The 26698-nt window shown below is 42.4% G+C and overlaps 2 protein-coding genes across 11 annotated transcripts in view; both read left to right on the top strand.

Moving 5' to 3' along the window:
* The window catches only part of Nav1 (neuron navigator 1), a 261886-nt gene extending 245778 nt beyond the window's left edge, over positions 1 to 16108 (top strand). For all 9 annotated transcript variants that reach the window (XM_058585950.1, XM_058585951.1, XM_046464192.2 and 6 more), the window contains 9 exons: positions 176 to 271; positions 523 to 682; positions 1093 to 1328; positions 2177 to 2331; positions 2461 to 2532; positions 2915 to 3111; positions 4092 to 4210; positions 8103 to 8300; positions 9682 to 16108. In XM_058585950.1, coding sequence (XP_058441933.1) covers positions 176 to 271; positions 523 to 682; positions 1093 to 1328; positions 2177 to 2331; positions 2461 to 2532; positions 2915 to 3111; positions 4092 to 4210; positions 8103 to 8300; positions 9682 to 9777 — 1329 coding nt within the window. In that variant the 3' untranslated portion in view covers positions 9778 to 16108. The remainder of the gene's footprint in view (positions 1 to 175; positions 272 to 522; positions 683 to 1092; positions 1329 to 2176; positions 2332 to 2460; positions 2533 to 2914; positions 3112 to 4091; positions 4211 to 8102; positions 8301 to 9681) is intronic.
* Positions 16109 to 19119: 3011 nt separating this feature from the next.
* Ipo9 (importin 9) overlaps positions 19120 to 26698 on the top strand; it is a 58775-nt gene continuing 51196 nt past the window's right edge. Inside the window, exon 1 of one of the 2 annotated variants that reach the window (XM_046464152.2) lies at positions 19120 to 19328. In XM_046464152.2, coding sequence (XP_046320108.1) covers positions 19166 to 19328 — 163 coding nt within the window. In that variant the 5' untranslated portion in view covers positions 19120 to 19165. The remainder of the gene's footprint in view (positions 19329 to 26698) is intronic. The other variant, XM_046464161.2, reaches the window with a different exon arrangement.

Here is a 26698-nt window from a genome sequence, read left to right as displayed (position 1 = left end):
TCGGGATGTGACGTCATTATAAGTTGAAGAGCATCCATTCCGCCGTATTGTTGCAAGAAATTCAGGGTTCCGAATACTCCCATACCAGAGTACTCAACTCCCAAAGCCTTCTAGGGTCTTCCTTTCTCAGAGTCATCTGCACTGAAGCTCACATGCTTCTACTTTGACCTTACAGGACTTGAAGCAGCAGGAATTCTTCTTGGGATGTAGCAAAGTCAGTGGAAAAGTTGACTGGAAGATGCTGGATGAAGCTGTTTTCCAAGTGTTCAAGGTAAAGGGATACATGTTCTCACCAGGGCTGCTCATCCTGTCACGGGATATTGAGCCATCTATGCACTGGGACCCTAGGGACCTTGGATGCTCTGTGGAGAAAGGGAACATAACAAGAGCATATGCCCTTCTCTTTCTCCACCTACTTTTGTTTCCTCTAATATTTATTCTTCCTTGTGGCTTTGTCAACTGCATTGCATCTTTGCAGTGTCCCTCACCATCTCCTTCTTGTTCTCCCCTCTCTTTTCTCAGGACTACATTTCTAAAATGGACCCAGCCTCCACCCTGGGACTAAGCACTGAGTCGATCCACGGCTACAGCCTCAGCCACGTGAAACGAGTGTTGGATGCTGAACCCCCAGAGATGCCTCCTTGCCGTCGAGGTGTCAATAACATTTCGGTCTCCCTCAAAGGTCAGTCTTCATCTCTTGGGGTAAGGTGGTGTGGCATCGAGGCAGAGAGGGGACCATCATGCATTTGTTCAGCAAGGATTTATTGAGAAGCTATAACTTGAAGGTGCTTGAGTAATGAGAGGTAGAAAAAAATAAGTAAGATAAAGATAAGTTCTAACTTCTGTTCCCAGGAACATTTTTTAACCAAGCCTGGGCTTCTTGCTCTGCCCACTCAACTCCAGCTCAGAGTATGTCCCTAGAAACGATGGCCAAGTTTTCAGAATTAGGGGCAAGGGGATTCCTATGGAACTGGGACACAAGGCTCTGAGTGTCTTCAGTGGGCTCCTAAATAAAGAAAAGAAAGCTCTTTGGGGTCCCTTGCCCTCTTCAGGGCCACGTTCCAGACTCACGCTTTCCGTGGTGGGGTTCAGGTCTAAAGGAGAAGTGTGTGGACAGCCTGGTGTTTGAGACGCTGATCCCCAAACCGATGATGCAGCACTACATTAGCCTCCTGCTCAAGCACCGGCGCCTCGTGCTCTCGGGCCCCAGCGGCACTGGCAAGACCTACCTGACCAATCGCTTGGCTGAATACTTAGTGGAGCGCTCTGGCCGCGAGGTCACCGAGGGCATCGTCAGCACCTTCAACATGCACCAGCAGTCTTGCAAGGTGGCTGCCCCCCGAGATCCCCTGCCAGCCTTCCTTCAGACCCCAGTCTCCCCAGGACCTTCCCTGGGTTCCTTTCTAGCCCCCTTTTCCTTCCGTCCCCACCTGCCATAATATTTTCCCTTTCTTCGGTATTCTTTTCCTTCCTTCCCTACCTCCTTTCTTTTCTGGCCTTCTCTTTCCCCTGCCCCCCAATTTCTTTCCAGACTTTTGTCCTTGACTTCTTCTACCTCCATCTCTTCTTCTTTTGTCCATAGTTCTTTCTCCACACTTGATCTGGTAAGCTGCCTTCCCTTTAGTTGATCGTTGATGAAACTGACTCCTCAGCTCCACCTCACTCTCTGCCAACTCTGTTAGTTCCATCCCTTCTCTTATTTTCTTCCCTCTTCTTCCTTTTCTGTATTCCTCTCTGACCTTGGGCTCTCTGGGAGGAAGCATGCAGAATTAAATATTATATATTGTGTCCCCCCCTCCTCAGTAATGTCTTTTGTGCCCACTCTAATTCTTTGGAGTTAATTCAAATCTTAGCTCTCTGCTGTTGTGGGGAGGCACATCCATTAACAGTAGTTGGTGATACCAACCCGGGGAAAAGCCACTTAGAGAACAAAATGTATTCTCCACCTTTTGGGGATTTAGAGGCAACTGCTTAAGATGGTTGCTTGAGAGCCTCTGGGAGCACTGTTTATCAGTCTGTGGTAAATCTGGTTCTGAAATCAAATGTGTAAGTGCATCAAACAGGAGCCAAAGGCCCCAAGGAAATCCAGAACTAGCAGAGCTTCTCCAAAATTCCTTCCAGTGCGAATCTGGGTGCCAACTCCTGAGTGTTAACCCACGATTTTCTTTGATTCCAGGATCTGCAACTGTACCTCTCCAACCTAGCCAACCAGATAGATCGAGAAACAGGAATTGGAGATGTGCCCTTGGTGATCCTACTGGATGACCTGAGTGAAGCGGGCTCTATCAGTGAGCTGGTCAATGGGGCTCTCACCTGCAAGTATCACAAATGGTAAGCTGGGGTGGGGACTCATCACAAGGGGAAGAGGAGGTCCAGTCCAGACCAACCTATGAGCTTTCCATTGTGTGTACATGTGTTAAGACAGATCTAAGTGACTCTTTTAACCCTTTCTTTCCCCAGTCCCTATATTATAGGTACCACCAATCAGCCTGTAAAAATGACACCCAACCATGGCTTGCACTTGAGTTTCAGGTAAGAACCTTGGCACTGGAAGAACCTTCTAACCCTACCCAAGAGCCTACACACTGGGCTCTGAGAGCAGAGGGGCACTAAGTACCAGAAGGAAAGAGAAGTAGCCAGAGCCTTTCAGGCTGGGCAGAGAAAATAGATATATTTGCATGTTAGCTACAAGGCAGAGCGGGACCTTTAAGGAGATGAAAGGATAGCAAAACTAGGAGGGACTCTGATAGGCTGCTGTATTAGGATTCTCTGCCTTTCCACCCTGATCCAGATCAGAGAGGTCAGGTGGTTATTTGAAGAGGGTCACTGATTTGAGAACAGCTCTGCAGGAGGGGTTGAATCCTCGGTGTCCCCATTGCCACTCTGACCCCACTCTCCCCATTCCTGGTGACAGGATGCTGACCTTCTCCAACAATGTAGAGCCAGCCAATGGCTTCCTGGTGCGTTACCTGCGGAGGAAGTTGGTAGAGTCAGACAGTGACATCAACGCCAACAAGGAAGAGCTGCTTCGGGTGCTGGACTGGGTGCCTAAGCTGTGGTATCACCTCCACACCTTCCTGGAGAAGCACAGCACCTCAGACTTCCTCATCGGTACTGGACTCCAGCTCCCCTGGGGCAAGAGACAGCTTCCCTCTTAGAGCGCACCACAGGCGGGTGCTCCCTTTGCTTTCTGGAGTTTTCATTCTGCAAAGGAGTTGTAAGCCTTGTGGCTGCAGACTTAGAACCACTTAATCATTAAACCATGAGTCCCAAGTTTTCAATTCTGTAAATATTTCAACAAAATTAACACAGGTACATTAAATTTGATTGGAAACCATATTCTACAACTCATAGAGCCTTTACATATATATATGGAAACATGTAAATATTTTTTTAGCCATTCTAATCATTCACTTATTTCCCAAGAGAATACAACTCTAAAAAACAGTATTTCTTTTCAAAAATTACCATAAGTGGTATATTTGTTGCTCAGTTTAAGTCTTTGACCCATATCTGGGATGATAGTATGCAATGGGTTAAATACTTAGGACTTTCCAATGCAGTCAGCACCATGAATTGAGTAAATCACTTCAACCATCAGAAAGCTAACCCAAGCCATACTTGGCAGCATAGTGTCTCAGTTCCTTGGGAGGCTGAAATGGGAAAATTGCATGAGCTCATGAGTTCAAGGCCAGCTTGGACAACACAGCATGACCCCTGATTCAAATAAGTTAAAATAAAATAGAAGGGATGGGGTATAGCTCAATGGTAGACCATTTACTGAGGATGTGCAAGGCTTTGGATAAACAAAACTAACTCCTCCCTCATCTTTCCCCACAATTAAGGAGGGAAAATATATTTAGGAGGGAATTGAGAAGCTCCTCTTGTTCCCTGTCTCCCTCCTACATTGTGAGGCATGATTTATGAGACTGTCCCCCAGGCACTCAGTGCCTACCGGTCATGATAACTCTAAATTTCCTTTGATAGTCTGGATGTCAGCCCCCTCTGCTTGGTACTAACAGATAAAGGAGGCATAAGACTGGGGAGGTGTAGGTATCTCAGCCATCTGCATGATCTCATTTTTTCCCTAGGCCCGTGCTTCTTCCTGTCCTGTCCCATTGGCATTGAGGACTTCCGGACCTGGTTCATTGACTTGTGGAACAACTCCATCATTCCCTATCTGCAGGAGGGAGCCAAAGATGGGATCAAGGTAAGCCCCACCCTCTGATTCCTCTCAAACTCCACCATCAGGCTGTCCCACCTAGTAAAGGAGAAACATTTCTTTAATATTTAGCGTGGAACTATTGGGATTAGTTAGGTTCTCTTTAAAAAGATAGAGCAAGGTCTGTGTAGACTAAGCTGCTTTCCATTTGGCAGATGACTCAATGGCCACTGCCTCTAAGGCTCTCTCTCTAATCCTAGGCCTCTGGCTCTAAGCCCAGTTCACACCACTTTGTAGAACGCAGAGCAATAGAAAAGTAATTGAGCTGGGAATTAAGTAAAGCTCTATTATTGCCTTAGCTATTTACTAACTACTAAGCAGTATGGTACATTGACCAAAGTTACTTAACCTTTTTAAATGTCCTCATGTATAAAAAGAGAGAGAGAGATAAATTCTGCTCTACCTTGTTTTGAAGACAAACAAAATAGGTAAAAAGATTTTTAAGTCAAAAAACTTTGTATAAGAAAGGAGTCATTTTATTTTTTATTATTAGATTTATTTATTTATAATGAGTCATTTTATTTTTTATTATTAAATTTATTTATTTATAATAATAATAAAGATTGAACTCAGGGGCACTCGACCACTGAGCCACATTTCAGCCCTATTTTGTATTTTATTTAGAGACAGGGTCTCACTGAGTTGCTTAGCATCTTGCTTTTGCTGAGATTGGCTTTGAACTCATGATCCTCCTGCCTCAGCCTCCGGAGCTACTGAGATTACAGGCATCCACCACTGCGCCCAGCTTAGATTTATTTTTACTTTATTTTGATTTTTTGATGGAGGAAATACCAGAGATTGAATTCAGGGGCACTCGACCACCAAGCCACATCTCCCACCCTATTTTGTATTTTTTTTATTTAGAGACAGGGTTCCAAACTCAATCCTCCTGTCTCAGCCTCCCAAGTCGCTGGGATTACAGAAGGGTGCCACCCAGCCTTAGATTTATTTTAAAGTGATGAATTAAAAACACAAAATACAAATTAATGGAGTACCATGTGATGATTCAATACATGTGTACATCGTGTAATGTTTAAATCATATTAAACATACCTACCTCCTCAAACATTTATCATTTCTTTGGTAAGTAATACATCCTCTTGCACTTAAAATCCTTTTTCTTGCTTTTTGAAATTTACATTATTGTTATCTATAGTTACCCTACAATGCAGTAGCACACCAGAACTTCTCTAACTTCTAACTAACTACAACTGAGTACCCCGTGATCAACCTTTCCCCATCTTTGTCCCTTCTTCTCTCCCCTACCTCTGGTAACTACCATTCTACTCTCAACATCTATGTAAGGTTGACTTTTTTATTGATATAAATGCAGTACTTGTCTTTTTGTGTCTGGTTTATTTCACTTAACATAATGATCTCCAGTTCCATCCATATTTTTGCAAATGTCAGGATTTTATTCTTTTATAGCTGAATACAGAGAAATTTTGAGATAGGGCTCACTAAGATACGGAGAATACCTTTGACAAAATTCAGCACCATGATAAAAACACTGAGGAAACTAGGGGAAGAAGGAACTTACCTTAACTTCATATATATATATATGAGAAACAAACACAAAGCCAACATCATAGTGAATGGGAAAAACCTGAATGCAGTTCCTCTAAAAGCAGAAGTGTGTCTGCTTTCACCAGCTATGTTGAATACAACATAGTTCTTGAAATTTTACGCAGAACAATTAGGCAAGAGAAGGAAATTAAAGGGATACAAATAGGAAAGGAAGACAGGTGTATTCCCAGCTGTTTGGGAGGCTGAGGCAGGATGATCATAAATTTGAGGTTTGCCTAGGCCTAGGCTCAGTGAGACGCTATCTCAAAAAATAAAAATGGCTGAGGATGCAGCTTAGGTTAAAGACCCCTGAGTTTAGTCCCCTGTACTGGAAAAAAAAAAAAAAGAAAGAAAGGAAGAAGTCAAATTATCACTGTTTGCAGATTATATGATCCTATACTTAGAGGATCCAAAAAGCTCCACCAGAAGACTGCTAGAACTAAGAAACAAACACAGCAAAGTAACAGCATTGCAGGATACAAACTCATAGTACAAAAATCAATAGCTTTCCTATACACCAATAATAAATTTGCTGAAAAAGAAATCAGGAAAACTGTTCCATTCACAGTAGCCTAAAAAGCAAAACAAACAAAAAAACAAAAAAACCCTAAATCTAGAGCTGGGCATGATGGCTCACACCTGTAATAAAAATAATAATTCTAAAGAAGAATGAAATATCATTTGCAGGAAAATAGAACTTGAGAGCATTATGTTAAGTGAAATAAAGCAAACAGAAAGTGAAGAGCCATATGTTTTCTCTCACATGTGGAAGCTAGAGAGAAAAAAGGGGGAAAAGGTTTGTGTGTTGGTGGGTGGGGGGGAAGGTCTCATGAAAATAGAAGGGAGCCCAGTAGAATAGAGGAAGGAGACCAGGGAAGTAGGGAGGGGAGGGATAGGAGAGGTCCTGGGATCCAATTATATTGTTATATCGTGTGTACGTACAAACATGTAACAACAGATTCTACTATTATGTATAAATATTATGCATCAATAAAAAATAAAAACATTTTCACATAGATAATGTCTGTTTTCAAGAAAGTTAAAAAAATTAAAGGTATCATGAGTAATGTATAATTTCCTACTTGTAAAGCAAAATTACAGGGTCATAAAAAAATTTGTATTATATTATGTTTCAGTGCACCTTTGGATCCATAAACAGATGAACAAAGAAAGTGTTGTATTTATATATACATAGTAGAAAGCCATTCCTACTTAAAAAAGAAAGGAGTCCTGTCATTTGCAAAGACATGGAGGAACCTGAGGGACATGATCTGAAGTGAAACAAGCAGGGTCCAGAAAAGAAAGAACCCATGATCTCAATCTTATGTGAAATCCCAAAAAGTTGAACTCAAAGAGAGTAGAATGGGGGTTACCAGAGACTGGGGAGGTGGGAGTTGGGGCTGTGTTAGTCGAAGGACACAAAATTTCAATTCTACAGGAAAATTAAGTAAAAGAGTATAATATGTTAACTGTGATTAATAACAATGTATTATATACTTGAAAAGAGAATAGACTTGTGTTCCCGCCACACACAAAAAAGTAGGGGATCTCACATGCATATATTAATTTAGTTCAATTTAGCTACTCGACAATTTATGCATATTTCCACAAACATATGGGTTTTCTTTTGGGCGTTTGTTTGTTTGTTTTGGTTCCAGGGATTGAACCCAGTGGCAGTAACCACTGAGCCACATCCCCAGCCCTTTTTTTAAATTTTATTTTGAGACAGGGTCTGGCTGAGTTGCTTAGGGCCTCTCTAAGTTGCTGAGGGTGGCTTTGAACTCACGATCCTCCTGCCTCCGCCTCCCGAGCTGCTGGGATTATAGGCATATGAAATAGATGTAATTTTTGTTTGTCAATTTAAGGAGTAAAATTAAAGAAAGATTTTTTTTACAGCTTTACTGCAGTTTGTTGTATTATCAGAATGATTTATATCAGTTTATACAAACATCTTCCTCGTTGGGAAGCTCAGGAAAATTCCACAGGAATAAGAGCCTCAAATTTTGTTCTGGTGGTGGTGATGGAGCAAACTGTGGGAGATCTCCCACTGAGCTACATCCTCAGTCCTTTTTATTTTGAGAAAGGATCTTGCTAAGTTGCCCAAATTGGCCTTAAATTTGCATTCCTCCTGCCTCAGCCTCCCAAATTGGTGGGATTATAAGTGTGTGTCACTGCACCTGGCCAGAGCCTTAAATCTTTACATTTGAGGAAGCGCATGTTTTGAAGGAATGTGATTTTCTGCAGGAACTATAAGAGAGTGCACAAACAAGCCTCTAATCTGTGGATTCCCCTCCCATTAATTTCTCCTCTCCAGGTTCATGGACAGAAAGCTGCTTGGGAGGACCCAGTGGAGTGGGTCCGGGATACTCTTCCCTGGCCATCAGCCCAACAAGACCAATCAAAGTTGTACCACCTGCCTCCACCCACTGTGGGCCCTCACAGCATTGCCTCACCTCCAGAAGACAGAACAGTCAAAGACAGCACTCCAAATTCTCTAGATTCGGACCCTCTGGTAAGTATAAGCCACACTAAGGTGAAAATAAAAGTACTGATGGATGGAATTTTTCCACAGTCTTCATGCATATTCAGAGGTGGGGGCTAAAGGAATTGAAAAGTTTCAACAAGTCCAGGACCAGAATGTAGCCAGTACAGAGCTCTGAGTACAGAATCTTGAGTTAGAGATTGCATGCTTACAGCCTTGCTGAAACTAATTAATAATACATCCCAGCAAGATGCATTCAAGCAAAGACCCAACTTTCAGGCAGATTCCATGTAGAAATACCAACCAAAGAAGCAGAGCAATATGACACATTAGCACTCTCTACTTCTACCTTTCTTCTGCTACAATCCTGAGGACTGCTTCAGCTAAATGGATTTCATGCAACCCCTGTAGAAATCGGGCTGAGATGCATGACAAACTGGGCAGACATATCTAGATCCTCAGACTCTAATGAGGAAAGGCAAATTCAAACAAGGGTATAGTGTTTCACATTGGCAAAATTAATGTGTGGAAGCATGGACTTCATACTCTGCATGGGAGTGTTCATTGGTAAAACTATTCCAGAGGACATTCAGCAGGTTATATTAAAATTTAACATATTTAGCTGGGCGCGGTGGCATATGCCTGTAATCATAGCAACTCTGGAGGCTGAGGCAGGAGCATCACAGGTCCAAAGCCAGCCTCAGCAGACCTTAGCAACTCAGCAAGAACTTGTTTCTAAATAAAATACAAAAAAAGGGTTGGGGATATGGCTCAGTGGTTAAACGCCCCTGGGTTCAATCCCCAGTGCAAAAAGAAAAACTTGCACAAATCCAATGGCCTTGCAGTTTTACCTCTCAAGTAGGAAGTCTTCCAGTTGAGTCATAATGCATTTTTATTTAAATTATGACCTTGTCAAAAACAGATGAAGATAAAGAAAAGGAGATGAAAACCCTGAGGTGTTTAGACCAGACATAGGGTTTGTTAGCTGGGGAGAAACAGATTCATATAACATGGAGCCTCGCTGCCGGGTTATGATCTCCTGGAATGGGAATTGTTAGAGACAAAAGTGTTCTTATGACACTTCTCATGTTCTCCCCAGTATTGGTGGGATGTGTGGTTCTTCTGCCCTCCCCTGAAGGGCACTTACGATGCAGGCAGAGGTGGTTCCCCTACACATCACACACGGCACCCTGTATAACGGAGATACCCCCAGGTGACCGCGTCCTTGCATGTATTTACAAACAGGGTTGAAGCGATCATCATGCTTTTCATAAATAACCTCTTAACTCCAAGCTCTTAATCATTTCCAAACCAAGAATCAAACTTATGATCAAGGTTTTTCCTGTTTCCCTTCTGCAGGCAGGACCCAGCCTTCCTACTCTCATTAGTCTATCCCTTTGCCCCTCTTTAGATGGCCATGCTGCTGAAACTTCAAGAAGCTGCCAACTACATTGAATCTCCAGATCGAGAGACGATTCTGGACCCCAACCTCCAGGCAACACTCTGAGGTCCCAGTAGTCACTGTCACCCCGGACTACAGAAGGCTGGCATCAGCTTCCTTAGCTCCTCCTCTCCCCTCTTCTTTCAGAGCGCTAGCTCTCCAGCCGAGGAGGAGAACAGGAGGGAGGAGGAGGATAAGAAGAGGGGCAGGTTCTTGGTGCTGCACCTTGGAGAACTTCCTACTAGGGATTGGTGGGGTGGAGTTTGGGAACTTGTGTCCCCTAAATACATTTACTGGCCTCCTCTCACCATTTTGGGGAAAAGATGATTCTGGGTCTTTTCCTTGATTTCTTATTTCAATTATAAATTCCTGGGCTTTCTGGGAAAAGGGGTTCAGAAGACATCAAAAAACTCTGCAGCAGCTCCTGATTCTCACAAACAACTCTGAGACAGTCGCAGGTGGGGAGGCCTGAGGGAGGCAGGACGCTCCGCAGACTTTCTTGCAGACCCTTCCCAACTCCATCACCACTGCCAACAACTCTTCCCCCAGAGATCTGGCCGGAGCCCAGAAAAGAAGCATGTGGTTTAAACAATGTGTAAATCAACCTGTAAAAGGTAAAAAGCAATGGAAAAGATGAATCTGGAGAGAGCGGACCCAGTTGCCAAGCAAGAAAGAAAACTGCCAGCTCTTGCCTTCTGGATAACAGGGGGTGTTGACAAGATGCCTGCCAATCTAAGAAGTCGCCAAACCACAAAAATAACATTACAGCCTTCAGAGAAAGACTCCTAGCTCTGTCTTTCTACCCTCTAATTTAACATGCATGAGAGTCAATAAACCCTACTTTTTAATTTTTTATTTTTTTATTTTGCATTGATTTTTTCCCCCTACCATCTGCCTATTTATTTTCCCCCCCTGCTTCCCCACTTCTTCACATGTCCATGAGATACTGGGTTGCTTTTTGAGGGGTTAGTTTGGCTTTTCCAAGTGGATTTTCTTTGGAGAATCTGATGCCATCTAATTGGTACCAGCTAAACACCTGTCATGCCACTCTATGTGGCATCCTTAGGGCCTATATAAGACGTGAAGCATTGGATCAGCAGTAGTGGGAGAAGAGGAACCCAGTTTCTTTAACTTCCCTTTCGCAAAAAGCACACGTTCTGGCCAGGAGCTCAATTGGCAACTTTGAGCTTCATTGTAGACTGGAGGAAAACCAAGAAATTGGAGAGACTCTTCTATCTTGTGGCTTGCTTGTCCCTCTCACTGCACTATTTAATGGTAGCCATTTCACCTGACTGAATCAAAATTCCCCAGCCAGCCCTTACTATTTGTTTTTGACAGGTGAGTATTCACTTGTAAGAGACTGAACAGCCACGTGAGACACTCCAAATCAGAATTGTAGGTTCAAGGAGCTTGATTTGGTGGCCAATATCTGCCTTCCGGGGAGATCCCACATCTTGCAAGAAGTTGCTCTTTTCCTGATGTCCTGAAGGTCTGCTGGTCTATGTTCCTTCGGTTGACACTGAGTACTTAACTGTGTACCAGTTACTAGATTTAAAAAAATAAGAGACAAGACTTGGGCCCGTAAGCTCATGTCTAGTAGAAAATGTTGACCCCCATTAAATGCATACTACCTTGTATCTGGACCTTCAGGATCACCCAAGAAATGTAGCTGAAATCCAAGAAGTCAGCTAAGAAGCCTTTGATTAGATGTCTAATACATTGGGGGCAGAAGATCTGGGATCAACTAAGGTGGAACCTGAAAGACTATGGAATCTTGCTTGTCTGGAGTTGGCAAGTCTACTTCCTGCCACTTCTGAAAGCCCTAAGGGAACAGATTCCAGGCTGAACTGCCAAGTGGGCTGAAATTTCAGGGCTCTGCCAATCAGGGATATGTGGTGAGCTTGGGTTTAAAAGTTTGCTGTTCAGATTCCTAAGTAGCACAAGACTATCAGATTCTATAGGCATACTGGATCACTCTGTTCCACCCAACCGAGGAGTAGATTCATCTGAATCTTCATATCAGAATATTTTCATTTAGTTCCCAAAATGGTCTAGTTTATCACCCCCCACCCCCAAGAAAAGCTTCTGTTTTCATATGGTAGCTCCCAGGGAAGACAGGGTCCTCTGTGCTGGAGACTATTATTGCTATTGCTGCTAATTCCATGAGCTGTGAAGATCCCCCAACCAACTTGGCTGTAAAATATGCAATTCTGTGGTGGGAAGAAGCTGTTTGTCCAAGGATGGTGCTGAAATCACTGCCTTAAGGTCTCTGCTGCGCAAAATGAGGCCCCAGAGCTGGGTGTTCCAACTTAGAAGGAAGGAAAGACCAGATGGGCTTGCTTTGGACCTAGGCCTCTTCTGTGTACCCTATTCCAAGCTCCAGTCCCATGGCAAGGCTTAGACTTTTAATGCCATCTTAATCTGATGGTTGAGCCCTTAACTCTACTTTCCGGTGCTGCCCAGCCAGTGCCTTCTGACATGGATGTTACTGGCTACTTGAGAAAAAGGAGAGGGGAGAGCCCCTTCTTCCATTCCAACTGCCTCAGACCGCAGAGGGATTCTTGTCTCTCTGGTAACCATGGATACCACCATGAATTTTGTGTGGATCTTCAGCAGGTTTTTTTCTGGAGGCTTCTCGTGCTCTGACTTTTCATTTCTATTCTTGGGATCCATCACCCTCTGCTCTTGGTTGACTGCTGCATTTAGCCCAGGTGTCTAATTACTTTCCTCCAGAAAGTGTGTTCCCAATTTTGTGAAGTGGAAATGAAGCCTCAGCTTTCCCTCTGCAGCCTGGGACCTTGTTTACAGTTGCACATCTGGGCCCCTCATGGTGGGGATTGATCATCTCACAAAGGAATCCTGGTTATTTGGCAACCGTAGAAGAAGGTTGGGCCTCCTCATGGTGCTATAACCCCTTGGGACGCTCATCCAGACTTCTCTGAAGCAGAACACCAAGCTCCCCCGACCTGCTGCAAGAATGAACGGCAAGAAGCAAATCCGCAGCATTCTCTCCTACCTACACACCTGCTTCTTGGTTGAGACTACTGGGATCCCTCAAAAGAGAAAACCGGGTCCCATAACTAAATTCTCAACCCCCAGGCACCTATGGAAGAATCTGGCCTAATTCTGGAATTTGTACTGTTTCCTTCCTCTCCAGCCCCTGACTTCATCCCTTACCAAAGCGAGCTAGTGTAGAACATGGTTCAATACCTAACATCAATCTATGGGGAGAGCCACAACTCAGAGAGGGGTTCCTCGGCAGAGTCCCTCTCATTTCTGGATGGGGAAGACCAATAAGATGTGTCCAATATATTTTTTTCTCAGTCCCTGCCTAGGCACTAAAAATAAAATACTAGCAAATTGGAGGCTAATATGGGACCTGGTGTGTGTGTGTGTGTGTGTGTGTTTGTGTGTTCATGTGTATGTTTGTGTGTTGTGTCTCACATACACACACAAGCAGTTGGCTGTTGCTATGTCCTATCCTGAGGCTTCGTAGAGTATATTTAAGAATTCTATTCTTTGTGGCCACTTTACGGTGCTTATTTCTGTCTTCATGTAAATCCTATACCAATGCTCTTCATGTAGTGTAGCCATTGGGAAGGTAGAGGCTGGCAGGGAAGAAGAATTGGCTACAAGTCCATGGAGAGACTGATGTACTACATTTTGGTCTTGAGTTACCAACCTTCCAACTAATCCATCCATACTCCTTAAGGACTGAAGACAAATAGTGATTTTTTTTTCCTTTTCATTTCTTGCCTTCTGGTTTTCCTGGTTTGCAAGAGTATGAGTGCACCTAATATTATCTGTTAGTTCTAGATCCCCAAAACATACTATTCAGAGGGATACCGCCTTCTAGTGGTCTGAACTCTATTTCCCGTAGTATTCCAAAGAGTGGGAAGAGAGAAGCAGTAACAAACATCCTTATGTGGAAGGGCACCCGTGTGTAGCAACCCAGCATGTAGGTGAAATTTGCCTGACTGAATGGGACTCAGTCCTGCAAAACCAAGATCAAAGTGATGCTTACAAAGAGACATTAAGGATTCTTTATTCCAATGTGTTTGCAAGGGAAAGATGTTTAATTACACATTCATACACATTCAACGTGGTTCACATTGGCAAATGCAGCTCTTCATCATACTTTTCTTTCCTTAATCCTGTACCCCATAAGCCAACTTCCATGATAGGACATTTTTGTCCTATGTTCCCAAAGCCTGATATTGCCCTTTATAACTGAATCAGTTTTATATATTCATGACATCAATCAATCTCCAGAGATCTATCTCACTGCCCAGAGGGCAGGTGTGCGTGTCTGCTCAGCCTAGCCCTAGAAGCAAGTACTGCCACCACAGATCCTAGAGAAGGTAGAACAAACTGGATGGAATTATAGCCTTAAAGTAAGGAAACCTCTTTAAATTCAGAAGCTGCAGGGAGACCAAGGCAGATACAGATGTTTTAACCATTTTTCTTAATGTTTATGACTTGGAAAATTTTCTATCATGTGATTATGAAAGTGAACGCCTAGTTTCTTGGTTCAGTCCTTCAATTCTGAAGACCATGGTTCTCAAAAGGATGGTTCCAGACTACTATAATCAGCAGCAGCATCTGGGTACTTATAAGAAATTAAATTCTCAGGCTCCACCCTGGGCCTAATGAGTCAGAAACTCCAGGGGTAGAGCCCAGCAACTCGTGTGAAGAAACCCCGCAGTGAATCTGATGCACGCTGAACTTGGAGATTTGACTGTTTTAAAGGGAAAGCTAAGTATCAGAGTGCCTACTTTCAGGGGCTTTAGGACCAAAAATAAGAAGGTCCTAGGTTATAATCCAGATGTTACTATTAGTTTCAACATCACTTTTATCATACTTCTTTATGTTTCGGTTTTCCTTACGTTTAATTTAACAAAGGAAACAATATGTGTGCTTCCAGGTGGAAGTTAGAGGAGTGTTTGCAGCTTTCCTAGTTGAAAGCAACCTTCAGAGAAAAATGTCACCTCTGAAATTTCTACTTGGCAAACTGCACGGAGGAAAGTGGTTGGAGGTCTCTTACAGATTGCTCTTCTGGTGGACTATTTGTGTCTATTCTTAGCCTTTTCCCAATTATGTAATAGAATGGGAAAAGTAAAAAAAAAAATTAATTTGTATTTCCATAACAAGATGTTCTCCCAGGAACATCCCTCTCCTTTATTTGAGTTGCAAAGAGCACTACTGGTCTGAGAACCTGGTCAGAACCTTCTTCCCCAAGGCAGCTAACAACTTAAGGGTTCCAGGATTCCAAGGAGACCCCTTCTCTGTGCTCTGCTGGGCACCTAAATCCTTGGGCTTAAGCTTTCCCCACACCAGGTCGTGGATACAGAACTACTCAGCCAAGGCAATAGAATAAAATCCTTAAAAAAAAAAAAAAAGGTCTGAAAAGAGCTTCATATATTGCAAAGTTCACAGACTCATGGGGCCATGGGGGAGATGAGGTTTTTTGGAACTGGTTTTGTTTCAAGTTTGTTGATTTTTTACCCTGTGAAAGAGCTTGAGGATGGAGCACAAAGAAACCTAATAGGACTAGGTTTCCTGTGCCCTGGCACTCAGCACTTGGAGGAAGGACTAAAGCCTAAGGAAGGCAAATAATTGCACTAAAATCACTCCCTTAGTCCCCCAGAAAGCCTGCCATGGGTCCTCTGGCCAACTCCGAGGGGGTCACCCTGCTTCCCTGCCATTTTTCTGAGAAGGAAGAAAGTAAGGAACAGGCTCCTGTTGCAGCCAATCTCTGGGCTACTGCTGTGCAGTGGGCCATCACTTCCTAATGTTCTTTTGTTTTAAAAAAAGATCTTTTTTTTTTTAATGAATTCTCTAGCTTCCTTCCCCCCACCCCCACCCCATCCTGTTTGGGGCAGCACTCTGTGATGGAGTTTGTGTTTCTCAAGTGCATGGTGTTCCTCAGGTGGAGGGTGGGCAGGAATTTTCACAACAGTTTTTTGGTTTTGTTTTGTTTTTAATTTATTGGGCACAAAACCTCAAACCAGGATGTGTGTATGTATGTATGTGTGTGTGTGTTTGATTGATCTGTTGTTGGTTTTTTTTTTCCCTCTCTCATTTGACCCTTGCCTCTTCCAACCTACTCCCTTTTATAGCTAATGTAGAAAAAGCAAAATTGAATCTGGAAAGGAAATGGTTGTATATAGTTGCGGTAACAATCATGAAGAGAGCTGGGCTGTCCCCTCAGTAATTCATTTTAAATAACAAATTGGTCAAAAATTAAATTCATGCCTGGGCCAGCTGAAGAGGCCTTCCTCCCTCACCATGGTGGTCCCCCTCATCTGGGCCCTCTGTCCTCAGGCATGTCTCTTCCCAGCAAGATTCATCTGTTCAATGCCATTTGCGTTTCAATAAAGTTATCTCCTGTATTGTCCACTGGTTCTCCAGCTCCCTCTCTGCCTGATTTCTGTCTCCATTTATTTTATGACCCATTACTTGATCTGGAAAGTAAGTCTGGTTGTGGTCATTTGCCAAACCCAGAGGCAAACCCACCTGCCTGGAAATGCCCAAACCCCAAATCCTAAATGGAATCTCTTTTGACTCCTTTGGTTGAGGTGGGGATGTCTCTGAGACCTCCATCCATTGCCACAAAGTTTGAAAACATACCACCTGCTGGACATCCCTGAATTTTTTTTTTGGGGGGGGGTGTAAAAGTGAATTAACCTTTAGGTAACGAAGCTGTTCTAAAAAAAAAATGTGGCATTTATACAGAATGGAGTACTACTCTGCATTAAAAAATGACAAAATCATAGAATTTACAGGGAAATGGATGGCATTAGAGCAGATTATGCTAAGTGAAGCTAGCCAATCCCTAAAAAACAAATGCCAAATGTCTTCTTTGATATAAGGAGAGTAACTAAGAACAGAGTAGGGTCGAAGAGCATGAGAAGAAGATTAACATTAAACAGGGATGAGAGGTGGGAGGGAAAGGGAGAGAGAAGGGAATTTGCATGGAAATGGAAGGAGACCCTCAGAGTTATACAAAAGTACATACAAGAGGAAGTGAGGGGAAGGGGAAAAATAATACAAGGGGGACAAACGAATGTCAGTAGAGGGGGCAGAGAGAGAAGAGGGGAGGGGAGGGGAGGGGAGGGGGGATAGTAGAGGATAGGAAAGGCAGCAGAACACAACAGACATGAGTATGGCAATATGTAAATCAATGGATGTGTAACTGATGTGATTCTGCAATCTGTATATGGGGTAAAAATGGGAGCTCATAACCCACTTGAATCAAATTGTGAAATATGATATATCAAGAAGTATGTAATGTTTTGAACAGCCAACAATAAAAAATTAAAAAAAAAAGAGTAAAAAAAAAAGTGAATTAACCTTTAGGTAACGAAGCTGTTCTAAAAATGAAATTCAGTTTCTCCTCCTGGCCACTGGAAGAAGGAAAATAAGTCTTAACTCTTCTCTATTGTGGAATTCAGGTCCAAGAAGCAATCTTCTCCCTATGAAAGTATTGTGGTAACACAAACCACCTCTGCCCTCCTAACATGGGAGGTGATAAATGAGTACTCCTCAAAATAAATCAAGAAAGCATTCTAAAGCATTCTTCTGGAAGAATCGTCAGATGAGGTGACTTCATCTTCATCAGTTGTTAATAGTTTAGCATCCACAGTCTTGGAACTGTCTTAAGAATTACTAGTTTGGGGGCTGGGGATGTGGCTCAGCGGAAGAGTGCTCGCCTAGCATGTACGAGACCATGCGTTCAATCCTTAGCACCACATAAAAATAAATGAAATAAAGGGATTGTGTCCAACTACAACTAAAAAATAAAATATTAAAAACAAAAATTACTAGTGTCCTTTGCCACTTGGAAATGAGAGTAAACATTCCTGGAAACCACCTTATGAACAGCTTACTAAGAAATACCTGTTCCTTTTTGCTCCAATAAGATGTAATAGCAATTGCATCCCTTTAGCCACTACATACTTGCCAGGCTCCCAGGTTTATTTTTTGTTGTTTTTTGTTTGTTTGGTTGGTTGGTTTGGTTTTTATGGTTTTTGTTTTTTGTTTTTTTGGTACTGGGGATTGAACTCAGGGCACCCAACCACTGAGCCACATCCCAGTCCTATTTTGTATTTTGTTTTGAGACAGGGTCTCACTGAGTTGCTTAGTGCCTGGCTTTTGCTGAGGCTGGCTTTGAACTCCCGGTCATCCTGCCTCAGCCTCCCCAGAGGAAGCACAGGGGTTACATTTCCCGGGTTACCTCACCGGCCAGGCTCCTGTATTTTTTTCCTATTCTTTATTTTTTAAATATATTTTCTAGTTGTAGATGGTCACAATATTTTTATTTATTTTTATGTGGTGCTGAGGATGGAACCCAGTGCCTCACACGCGCAAGGCAGGCACTCTACCACTGAGCTGCAGCCCCAGCCCAGGCTCCTGTATTTTCAACTCCTCTCTCTAATTCCCTCCACCTACATTGTTGAGTAGTATATACCCTGGGCCATTTCGTATATTAAATAACTTCTGTTCCCACTTCTTGAGATGTCCAGCCATAATTTCACTTGAGGGAGGTGGCATATATTCTCAGCTATCAAATTCTCACATAAAGTGTCAATCTGGAGAAAATACCCTTTTACATGTTGGTACTCTCCCCTTCCATCACCTTCCCATTTTGAGGTTGGGTTCATCTAGGCTGGAAGGTAACCCTACCCACGCCCAGGCCCATGCCCACTGCCCACTTCCCTTCAGTTTCTCCCAGCGCCCTATCTGTGGTTCTTAAGGCTAATCGATGAAGAAATTAAATTTAGCCAATTTTTTTTCCGTGTGTGGTGGGATGGGTGGAGGAGAAAGAAGTTGATTTAAAATGGGTGGTCTTTCTGACTCAGTCTCCTCTCTTTAAAGCCCTCAAAAAAATCCTTTTCCTTTTTCATTTTGGTGGGGTGGGTATTGGGGTTGGAACCAGGGGCGTTTCACCATTGAGCTAATACCCAGCCCTTTTTATTTTGACAGAGGTCTTGCTAAATTGTTGAGGCTGGTCTTGAACTTCAATCCTCCTGCCTCAGCCTCCCCATTCTCTGGGATTACCGACATGCATCACCACACTCAGCCCTCGTCATCCATTTCCACCCCACCTCCTCTCTCCTAACACATCGTCTAATATGTGAACGACCCTTGAGTCTAAAGGCATACACCACAACCTTTATTCTAAGTGAGATGGCTCACCTACTGTGCGACTTTAGAAAAGCCCCTTAATCTCTCTGGGATTCCCTTTCGACATAAATCCGAAGCGATCCTTGCTGACAAAGGTGCAGTTTTCGTTTAAGCGGCAGGAGGCGCTGTCTCTGGAGGTTTAGATTCATTCCCCGCCTCCCGCCCGCTCCCGCGGAATCTGGTGCGCAGGCGCGGCTTCGTGGATTGGCCGTGCGCGGGAGCCGTCATTCAGTGGCGGGTCCGGGCTGGGGGACTGAGGGGAGAAAAGATGGCGGCGGCAGCTGCAGCTGGTGCGGCCTCCGGGTTGCCAGGTCCAGTAGCACAAGGATTAAAGGAGGCGTTGGTGGATACTCTCACTGGGATCCTGTCCCCAGTGCAGGAGGTGCGGGCTGCTGCCGAGGAACAGATTAAGGTGCTGGAGGTGACGGAGGGTGAGTGAGGTGGGACCGTCACGAGGATGGTTGGGACCTGTGCGGGCCTCACAATCCGCTGACTGCAGCTCGGGACCGGCAAGGCACACACGGAGCTGTGCCAGTGGAGAGCTGGGCGCCGGGGAGTGGAGTAGGAAGCGCGAGAGGTTGATGTCGCTGGTGGCTGTGAAAGTCCCAGAGACCGGAGGCGCGTCTGAAAAGAGCGGGGCCGGAGAGGTGGAGCCTCCGCGGGGAAAGGAGGGTGGAGACTTGAAAAGAGATGGAGCCTGGGATCTGCCGAGGACAGAGATGGAGATCGACTTTGTGGTGTTGGTGCCGCGCGGTCTGGGAGATCATTTTTTCTTGCAGGACCAGGGTCTTTAGCTGTCCTCACCAGCTTGATTGTATTGTGATTAGAGTAGGGGGAGCTGTTAGAAATGGTGAGAGGGCAGTGGCTATCAAATCTAGTGGATGTCATCAAACAAGTTTCTGCCACTGACTTTAAACCTGGCTGGTTGTTTGTACATGTCATGTTGTCTCATAATTTATAAGTTATAAGCACATGCAGCTGCTGCACCTTTCTGACCACACTCCCCGTGTATTTTCGGAGTTATTTGCAGTTATTAAATACGATTTCTGTGTGGAGGAACCGATCTTCCTTTGTTTTTGATCTTTGTCCCCATCCTCCTATTATGTGTGTTAAAGTGATGGAGGAGAAAATAAACTATTGAGTTGAGAGATTTTTTATTAGTTTCCTGCTGATGGACTTTTTATCAGTCCCAGCATAGCCACTGTACAAAGAAGAGTTTAGATTACAGCAGAAGGGAAAATCTTCTTGGTCTTTATGTAAGAAATATATTTGGCCATAGCTTCACTGTAAATACAAGTCCTCAGAATTTCCCAGTTCAAGAGAATATTTCCTCCACTCCTTAAATTTAGGCATCTGTAAAGAGAAATTGTCCATGGTCTGATTGATTGCATTCAAAACCTCGAGTTAACTCTCCCACTAGACTTCTTTTTCCTGAAAAGAAATGAAGACAAAAATCTCCCTTAAATTTAGTTTTACCTTTACTTGTAATATGAAAGGGCTATTGAAAACATTGAGATTTGGGATTAAGAGCCATTCTGAAAGTTCATTTGTAGTTGTTATTGTTCTGTAAAATATCAGACTCTACAAAAGGAGGAACCACTGGCTAGGAGAAAGCTGTTGGAAAGCCATGTATAAAATAATCTGAGGGGGGATTTTATTGCCTCCTATGTAAAATTCCTTTATTCACATTAATGTCTCTGCCTTTCTTGGATATGAAGAAGGAAGAGTGAAAAAACAGAAACCTCATCAAATTAATTTTCCACTTGAATAAAGTTCTTGGTTTGATACAAATTGATCCCAACTAAATCTTCTTTGAATGATACCCAGTGGTCTTGGTGCTCCAAAGGGCATGTCTGACACTTTTCCATAAAAGGTAGACCTTAGCTTATTTTAAACTGCCAGTAACTCCTCTTTGGCTCTGATTTCTTCTACAGCTGTAGCCAAAAGCCGTGGCCTCAGTAGCCGTGGCCTCTACAGCCGTAGCCAGAGTCAATTGTAAATTTCCTGAGATCTTTTTGAAGTTCTGGTCTCCCTTTCTTTGCCTTTTTGGGTCTTGAAATCAAAAATCAAATTTCAAAAGTACAGAGATTTGATCCAGGCTACTGGTGGGAAATAGATAGACTCTCCCTCTCAGCTCTTCCTCCCTCCCCCAAAACTTACTGGTGTTGTGCTGTTGTGCATGCTGTGAGAGAGGTATGGAAATTATCCTGATATTGGTGGTCTAGTAATAAGGCATATGGCTAGGGTTTAGGTTGTGGTTACAGGGCTGGATCAAGTCTGGGGGAGGGGGGGAGTTGAGTATACTGCCTTAGGCCCTTTAAAGGTTGTGTCTTTACAATTGTCTGGTTCCTTGTGTTTATCAAAAAAAAACTATAGTTTTACCCCCTTCTGTACATATTTTTAGATGGACATGGTGGTTCATCCCTTAAATACACTATACTCTCTTTTTATGACCTTTAACAAGTTATCTTTGCTATTGGCTCCACAGTCTCTCCCATCTTATATTCTAACTCCCTCAGATGTTTTCTGAACATGGTCTAATAGCTTCTTTTCCACCATCTTCCTTACATGAAAATGTAGAACCTGACTTCCCAGCCAGGATTTAGCAAACTGCATGGCCTGGTGAAACTGGGAGGACTCGCCCCTGCTATTAGAATGCCCTGCAAGCCAAGGTGAGGAGGCTTTCTTGCAGTTGAATGAATAGATGATTTTCTACTCAAGATTGCTTCACAATTTTGTTGTGTCTTAGTAACAAACCTTCCCTCTGCCCTTAGAAAACACTCTTCTTTACAACTTGAAGTTAATGAGAAATCTGGGAGTTGGTGTCTAATATTATTGTGTACTTGTTATCTTTTTATCCTTTTTGGTTTCCATAGAGCGCAGGGTCGGGTGACCACCAGATATAGTCCCTCATTCCTCTCAAATAACCATACATCTTTGTGAGCCATTCATTGTTGCCTCACCTAGGATATTAGTTCCACCAAGTTGTTAGGATCAACTAGTCTATTCCTTTTGCCAAAAAGAAGTGCCACCTTCCTTGACTGCCAGCTGATGCCCCCTAGTCTTCAAGATTTAAGTGGAAGAATCTTTAATTTGGGAAAAGAGCACAGGTCATTTGCCAACTCTATCTTAAAAGAACAGACAAAAATCAGGTGCAGTCCCCCACGCCTGTTATTCCAGCTACTTGAGAGACTGAGACAAAAGAATTAAAAGTTCAAGGCCAGCCAAGGTGAGACCTGTCTCAAACAAGAGAAAACAAGTTTTTCAGAAGAGAGCTGAAGAAGTAGCTAAATGGTAGAGTGCTTGCCTAGCATGGACAAGGTTGTGGGTTCAATCTCCAGTACCACAAAAATTTTAAAAAGAGAAGAAGAGACAAGCAGTGGCTTATATGCCTATAATCCCAGTTACTTTGGAGACTCAAGCAGGAATATCATAAGTTCGAGGCTGTCTGTGCAATTTAGTGAGACCTTGTCTCAAAATAAAAAGGGGTGGGGATGTGATTCAGTGGTAGAGTGCCCCTGGGTTCAATCCCCAGTACCAAAAAAGAAAGAAAGAGAGGGACAGGAGAGGGAGGAAGAGAGAGAGAAAGGAAGAAGAAAAGTATTGACAAGAGAAGTTGACATGCTTTGGCCAGATTGCACCATAGATAGAATTTTAAGAAGCAGTTTTCTTAGAAAATGGAGTTGCTAGAACCCTGACTTATTTAGTGTGTGTATCTGAAAATGATCACAATAGTTTGCTTTACTGTCAAGGTCAGCCTTGGCTGTCTCAAAGTAAAAAATAAAAAGGGCTGGCTGGGGATGTAGTTTAGTGATAGAATGCCCCTGGGTTCAATCCCTGGTACCAAAAACAAACAAACATAGTTTGCTTCATCATCAGCCTGGTGTCCTGGGATGATTTTCTTGAACCAATGAGATTGCCATTTTTTTCTAGTCACTTGGATCCAGGGAAACCCAGCAAACCTCTCTGAATAGTTAAATTCTATTTAACAGGGTTAATTAGAGAATGTGGTGCCATTTACCACCTTGTTCAGACAGTACTCCCATCAAGGATTGAAAAGAATAGTACTTGAAAGTTTGGAAGTTTTTATGCTATATGATTTTCAGCAAATAATTGTTACTTTTGCATTTTTCTTAGGATTGAGATTTTGAGTTGGATCAGCAGAGTTTAGAAATTTAGTTCTGCCTAAATAGGGTAAAAATATGAAGTTTTTTTATTTGTTAGCATGTTCTTTGAGTTCCATGTATTAATAGGGTCATATGAAACATTTTATAAACAGTCTGGAGAGATTATAAACTACCAAAAGTCTCCTACCATAAAATCTTAATATTCTCAATTTAGCTTCATTAACCTTTTTGTGGAAGAGGGTCCAGTTTATGGTAAGATGATGACTTGTGAAAAGATAATTTCTTAATTTTTGGCATATTTATGCTGTATTTTTTTATATCTCAGAATGAAGTTCTTTTACTTTCCTCTAAGAGCATCACCTAATTTTTGGATGAATTGCTTTCAGTTATAACCTTTAATTCCCTATATCAGCATAGCACAGACTTTCTAATATAGATTTAGACTATAGGAAATTTTCTTCTATTAGTTATTTCAATTTTTTTGACTATTAGAAATGAAGACATTTCTCCCCCATCATTTGGCCTTGACTTGGTCTTTTCTTTTCTTTTTTTTTTTCCCTCTAATGCTGGGAATTGAACCCAGGACCTCATGGGTTCAATTAGGCAAACATTCTACCACTGAGCTGTACCCCAAGCCCAGGCTTTTGTCTTGTCCCCACCAGATATGTCAGAATACATTTTTTCTTTCCTTCCACCACCATTATGTTGATCTGAAGTCAGGGAGGGCAGGATTTGTCACTCCCTAACTTTCTGGCATTCAGATGCTGCCCAGATATCTGTGTTGATTTCCCCATCTTAGATGCCTAGAGAGATGATCCCACTGGCTGGAAGTTTGCTTTCTGGTTCTCATGGGCACTTTTCTGGCTCTCTTGCAGTATAGCGTAAGCACTGTCCACCTGCGAAGGGCGCCCCTCAAGGATCCAGACGCACTCCTGGGCATGTGGCGGGCACTGAGCCGAGCGGAAGGCGGCCACGCTCGGATAAAGGCCAGTGGTGGAGTTTTTCATTTTCCTTTCAACTGTGGTTTTGTGGAGTTTACCAACCTCCATGAGAAATAGGGGGCTTCTCCAGAACACTATATGCAACTCAGTCCTCCAAAAAATCTCTGTTGACAGTTCATCCTAGTAGTTGACTGTCAAGGCACTGCTAAGTCTTTGACTCTAATAGACTCTTAAGACCAGTGTATTTCTTAATTGATCTTTATCCTCCCTGGATTTTTCCCTTTTCAGCCAAGGTTTAGACAGATAATGTTTTGCCAGGTGGGGTAAAAGGAGAGAAAGAGGAGCAAGGATAACAAGAGAGAAGAGTAAAAGACTGGAAAATAAATCCAGTGTAGAGAATGAGACTAGAAAATGAAAGAGAGCAAAGGATTTCTTAGAGAGGAAGTCAGAGGATAGATACCCTTTTGGTTTGAAATAAAATGATAATTGAGAACCTAAAGTTAGGGTAAAAATCCAGAATAACCAAATAGGTCTTTTTCAGCTAGGAAACAGGAACTAGAGAAATTAAATTTCCTAAAAAAAAAAAAAAAAATAGCTTTAGAAAGCTAATTTCATATAGCCCTCTTGTGAATGTCCCCTTTGGTTTAACTTTATGGTTTGGATCTTAGTTCGATCTTAATTGATCCTTTCTAATGCCCCACTCCAAGAAAAATTAAACAGCCATGTATATCTGTGTCTCTTGTATTTTCCCTGCCTTAATCATCTCAGAGTTCTTTTTTTTCCCTAAAGAAGTTATGTTAAGAAGCTGGGGTTGTGGCTCAGAGGTAGTACACTCACCTAGCATACGTGAAGCGCTAGGTTCGATCCTCAGCACCATATAAAAATAAAGATATTGTGTCTACCTATAACTTAAAAAAGAAGTTATGTTAAAGACACTAATCAATAAAACTAGAAATCCCTCAACACATAAATAAACACACATACACAATAGTACTTTTTTTCAGATACGCTTAGTTGTATTTATTAAAAAATATTGTAGAATCTCTTTTTAAGTGAAAATCTTTTTTTTAATTTTTTATGACTTAACAGATAAAAAATAGGAATAACTCTGTGGATCAGATTTAAAACATGGTATAGAGCTTCAGGATATTTTTCTTGTGTTTTCCTTCTTTGAAATACTCTGATAGCAGAGTTCACAAACAGAATAACACCACTATCACTCCTTGGAAACAGTTCTTCATTAGCTTTATATAAATTAAAATTTTGTGAGTGTGCCACTCTTCTGTGGTAACTGATGTCCCTGTATTTATTTTCTTTCTTTTTTGAGGGGGGTTGGGGCAGGTGCCAGGGATTGAACCCAGGGGCACTTTACCACTGGGCCACATCCCCAGCCTTTTTTCATGTTTTACTTAAAGACAGGGTCTTGGGAGTTGCCTTGGGCCTTGCTAAGTTGCTGAGGCTAAGTTTGAACTCTTGATCCTCCTGTCTCAGCCTCCCAAGCCACTAGGATTACAAGCATGTGTTACCATGCCCAGCTGTCCCTGTATTTCTATGGATATGTGGTCTAGGCAGAATAAATCACATTAAATAATTTGTTTCCCCTCTTAAGTCCCCCTATAGCTTAATACAAATGAATTCTTTTTCTTTGAATTTTGGGATTACCATTTTTTAAACTCTGGAAACCTGTAGAGAAGAAAATGTAGATAATCTATTTTCTCTCTCTGTGTGTGTATGTGTGTATGTGTATGATTGAACACACACAAGGGATTGAACCCAGGGTCACTTTTGCCACTGAACTATGTCCTAGCCCTTTTTCTTTTCAATTTCAAGACAGCGTCTTGGTAAATTGCTGAAGTTGGCCTTGAATTTTTAATCCTCCTATCTTGATTTCCTGAATTGCTAGGATTATAGGCATGCACTACTGCGCCTGGTTTACTCTGTTCATTTTATCTTAAAATGTGTTGTAATTATCAGTGATGATATTCTTCAAAGATTTTTTTTTTTTCCCAGTCAGGCTTTTAAGCAGACGTTCATGTTATTTATGTTATTTGAACTTTCAAGCTTCTTTCTTATAAACTTTTGGAGAAAAGTCATTTTAAACTACTTGTAGGTACAGACTTGTAGTTGACTTAGGCTTCTGGCCCCCATGTGGGTCTTATTCTTCTGATGTTCTCTTATTCTCACATCCTTCACAGTCTCAAGAGATGTGTGAAACAAGATGGTTAGTGAAATTTGTCGTGTGTGTGTGGTCTTTGATAGGTACCAGACATGATTAATTTATGACTGTATTAAAGAAATCCCAACTCTGTAATCATCACCAAACTTCTGCCTTCCTCTGGTAGCACTAAAATAGACTTATGTATTAGAATAGATTAAGTATTTCTGAATTTCTTACATGGAAAAACTATATTCATGCAAAGTTTTTCTTCTGCAAAGAGCAATTAGACTTGAAGTTCTCTGGTTGCTGACAAAGGGAGCCCAACCTGTGACAGAATCTATGTGTAAAGTTTGCCTGGTCTTCATGTGGCAGACCCAACCTTGCCAAGTAATGAAAGTGAACAGTACCAGTAATAACATTATGTACTCCCTGATATGAAATACTGAGAGTAGCATTACTTTCTGATATTCTTGCCCAAAATGTATAACCTTAATCTAAATATGAGGAAACTTCAGTTAAACCCAAATTGAGACAACTTTCTACAAAGTAACTAATTGAAAGTGTCTGGGTTATAA

This window comes from Marmota monax, unplaced genomic scaffold, assembly GCF_021218885.2.
Source record: "Marmota monax isolate L192 unplaced genomic scaffold, Marmota_monax_Labrador192_F-V1.1 WCK01_AAM20220418_F8-fsc00099, whole genome shotgun sequence".
NCBI lineage: Eukaryota > Metazoa > Chordata > Mammalia > Rodentia > Sciuridae > Marmota > Marmota monax.
This window is presented reverse-complemented; position numbering and strand designations above follow the sequence as displayed.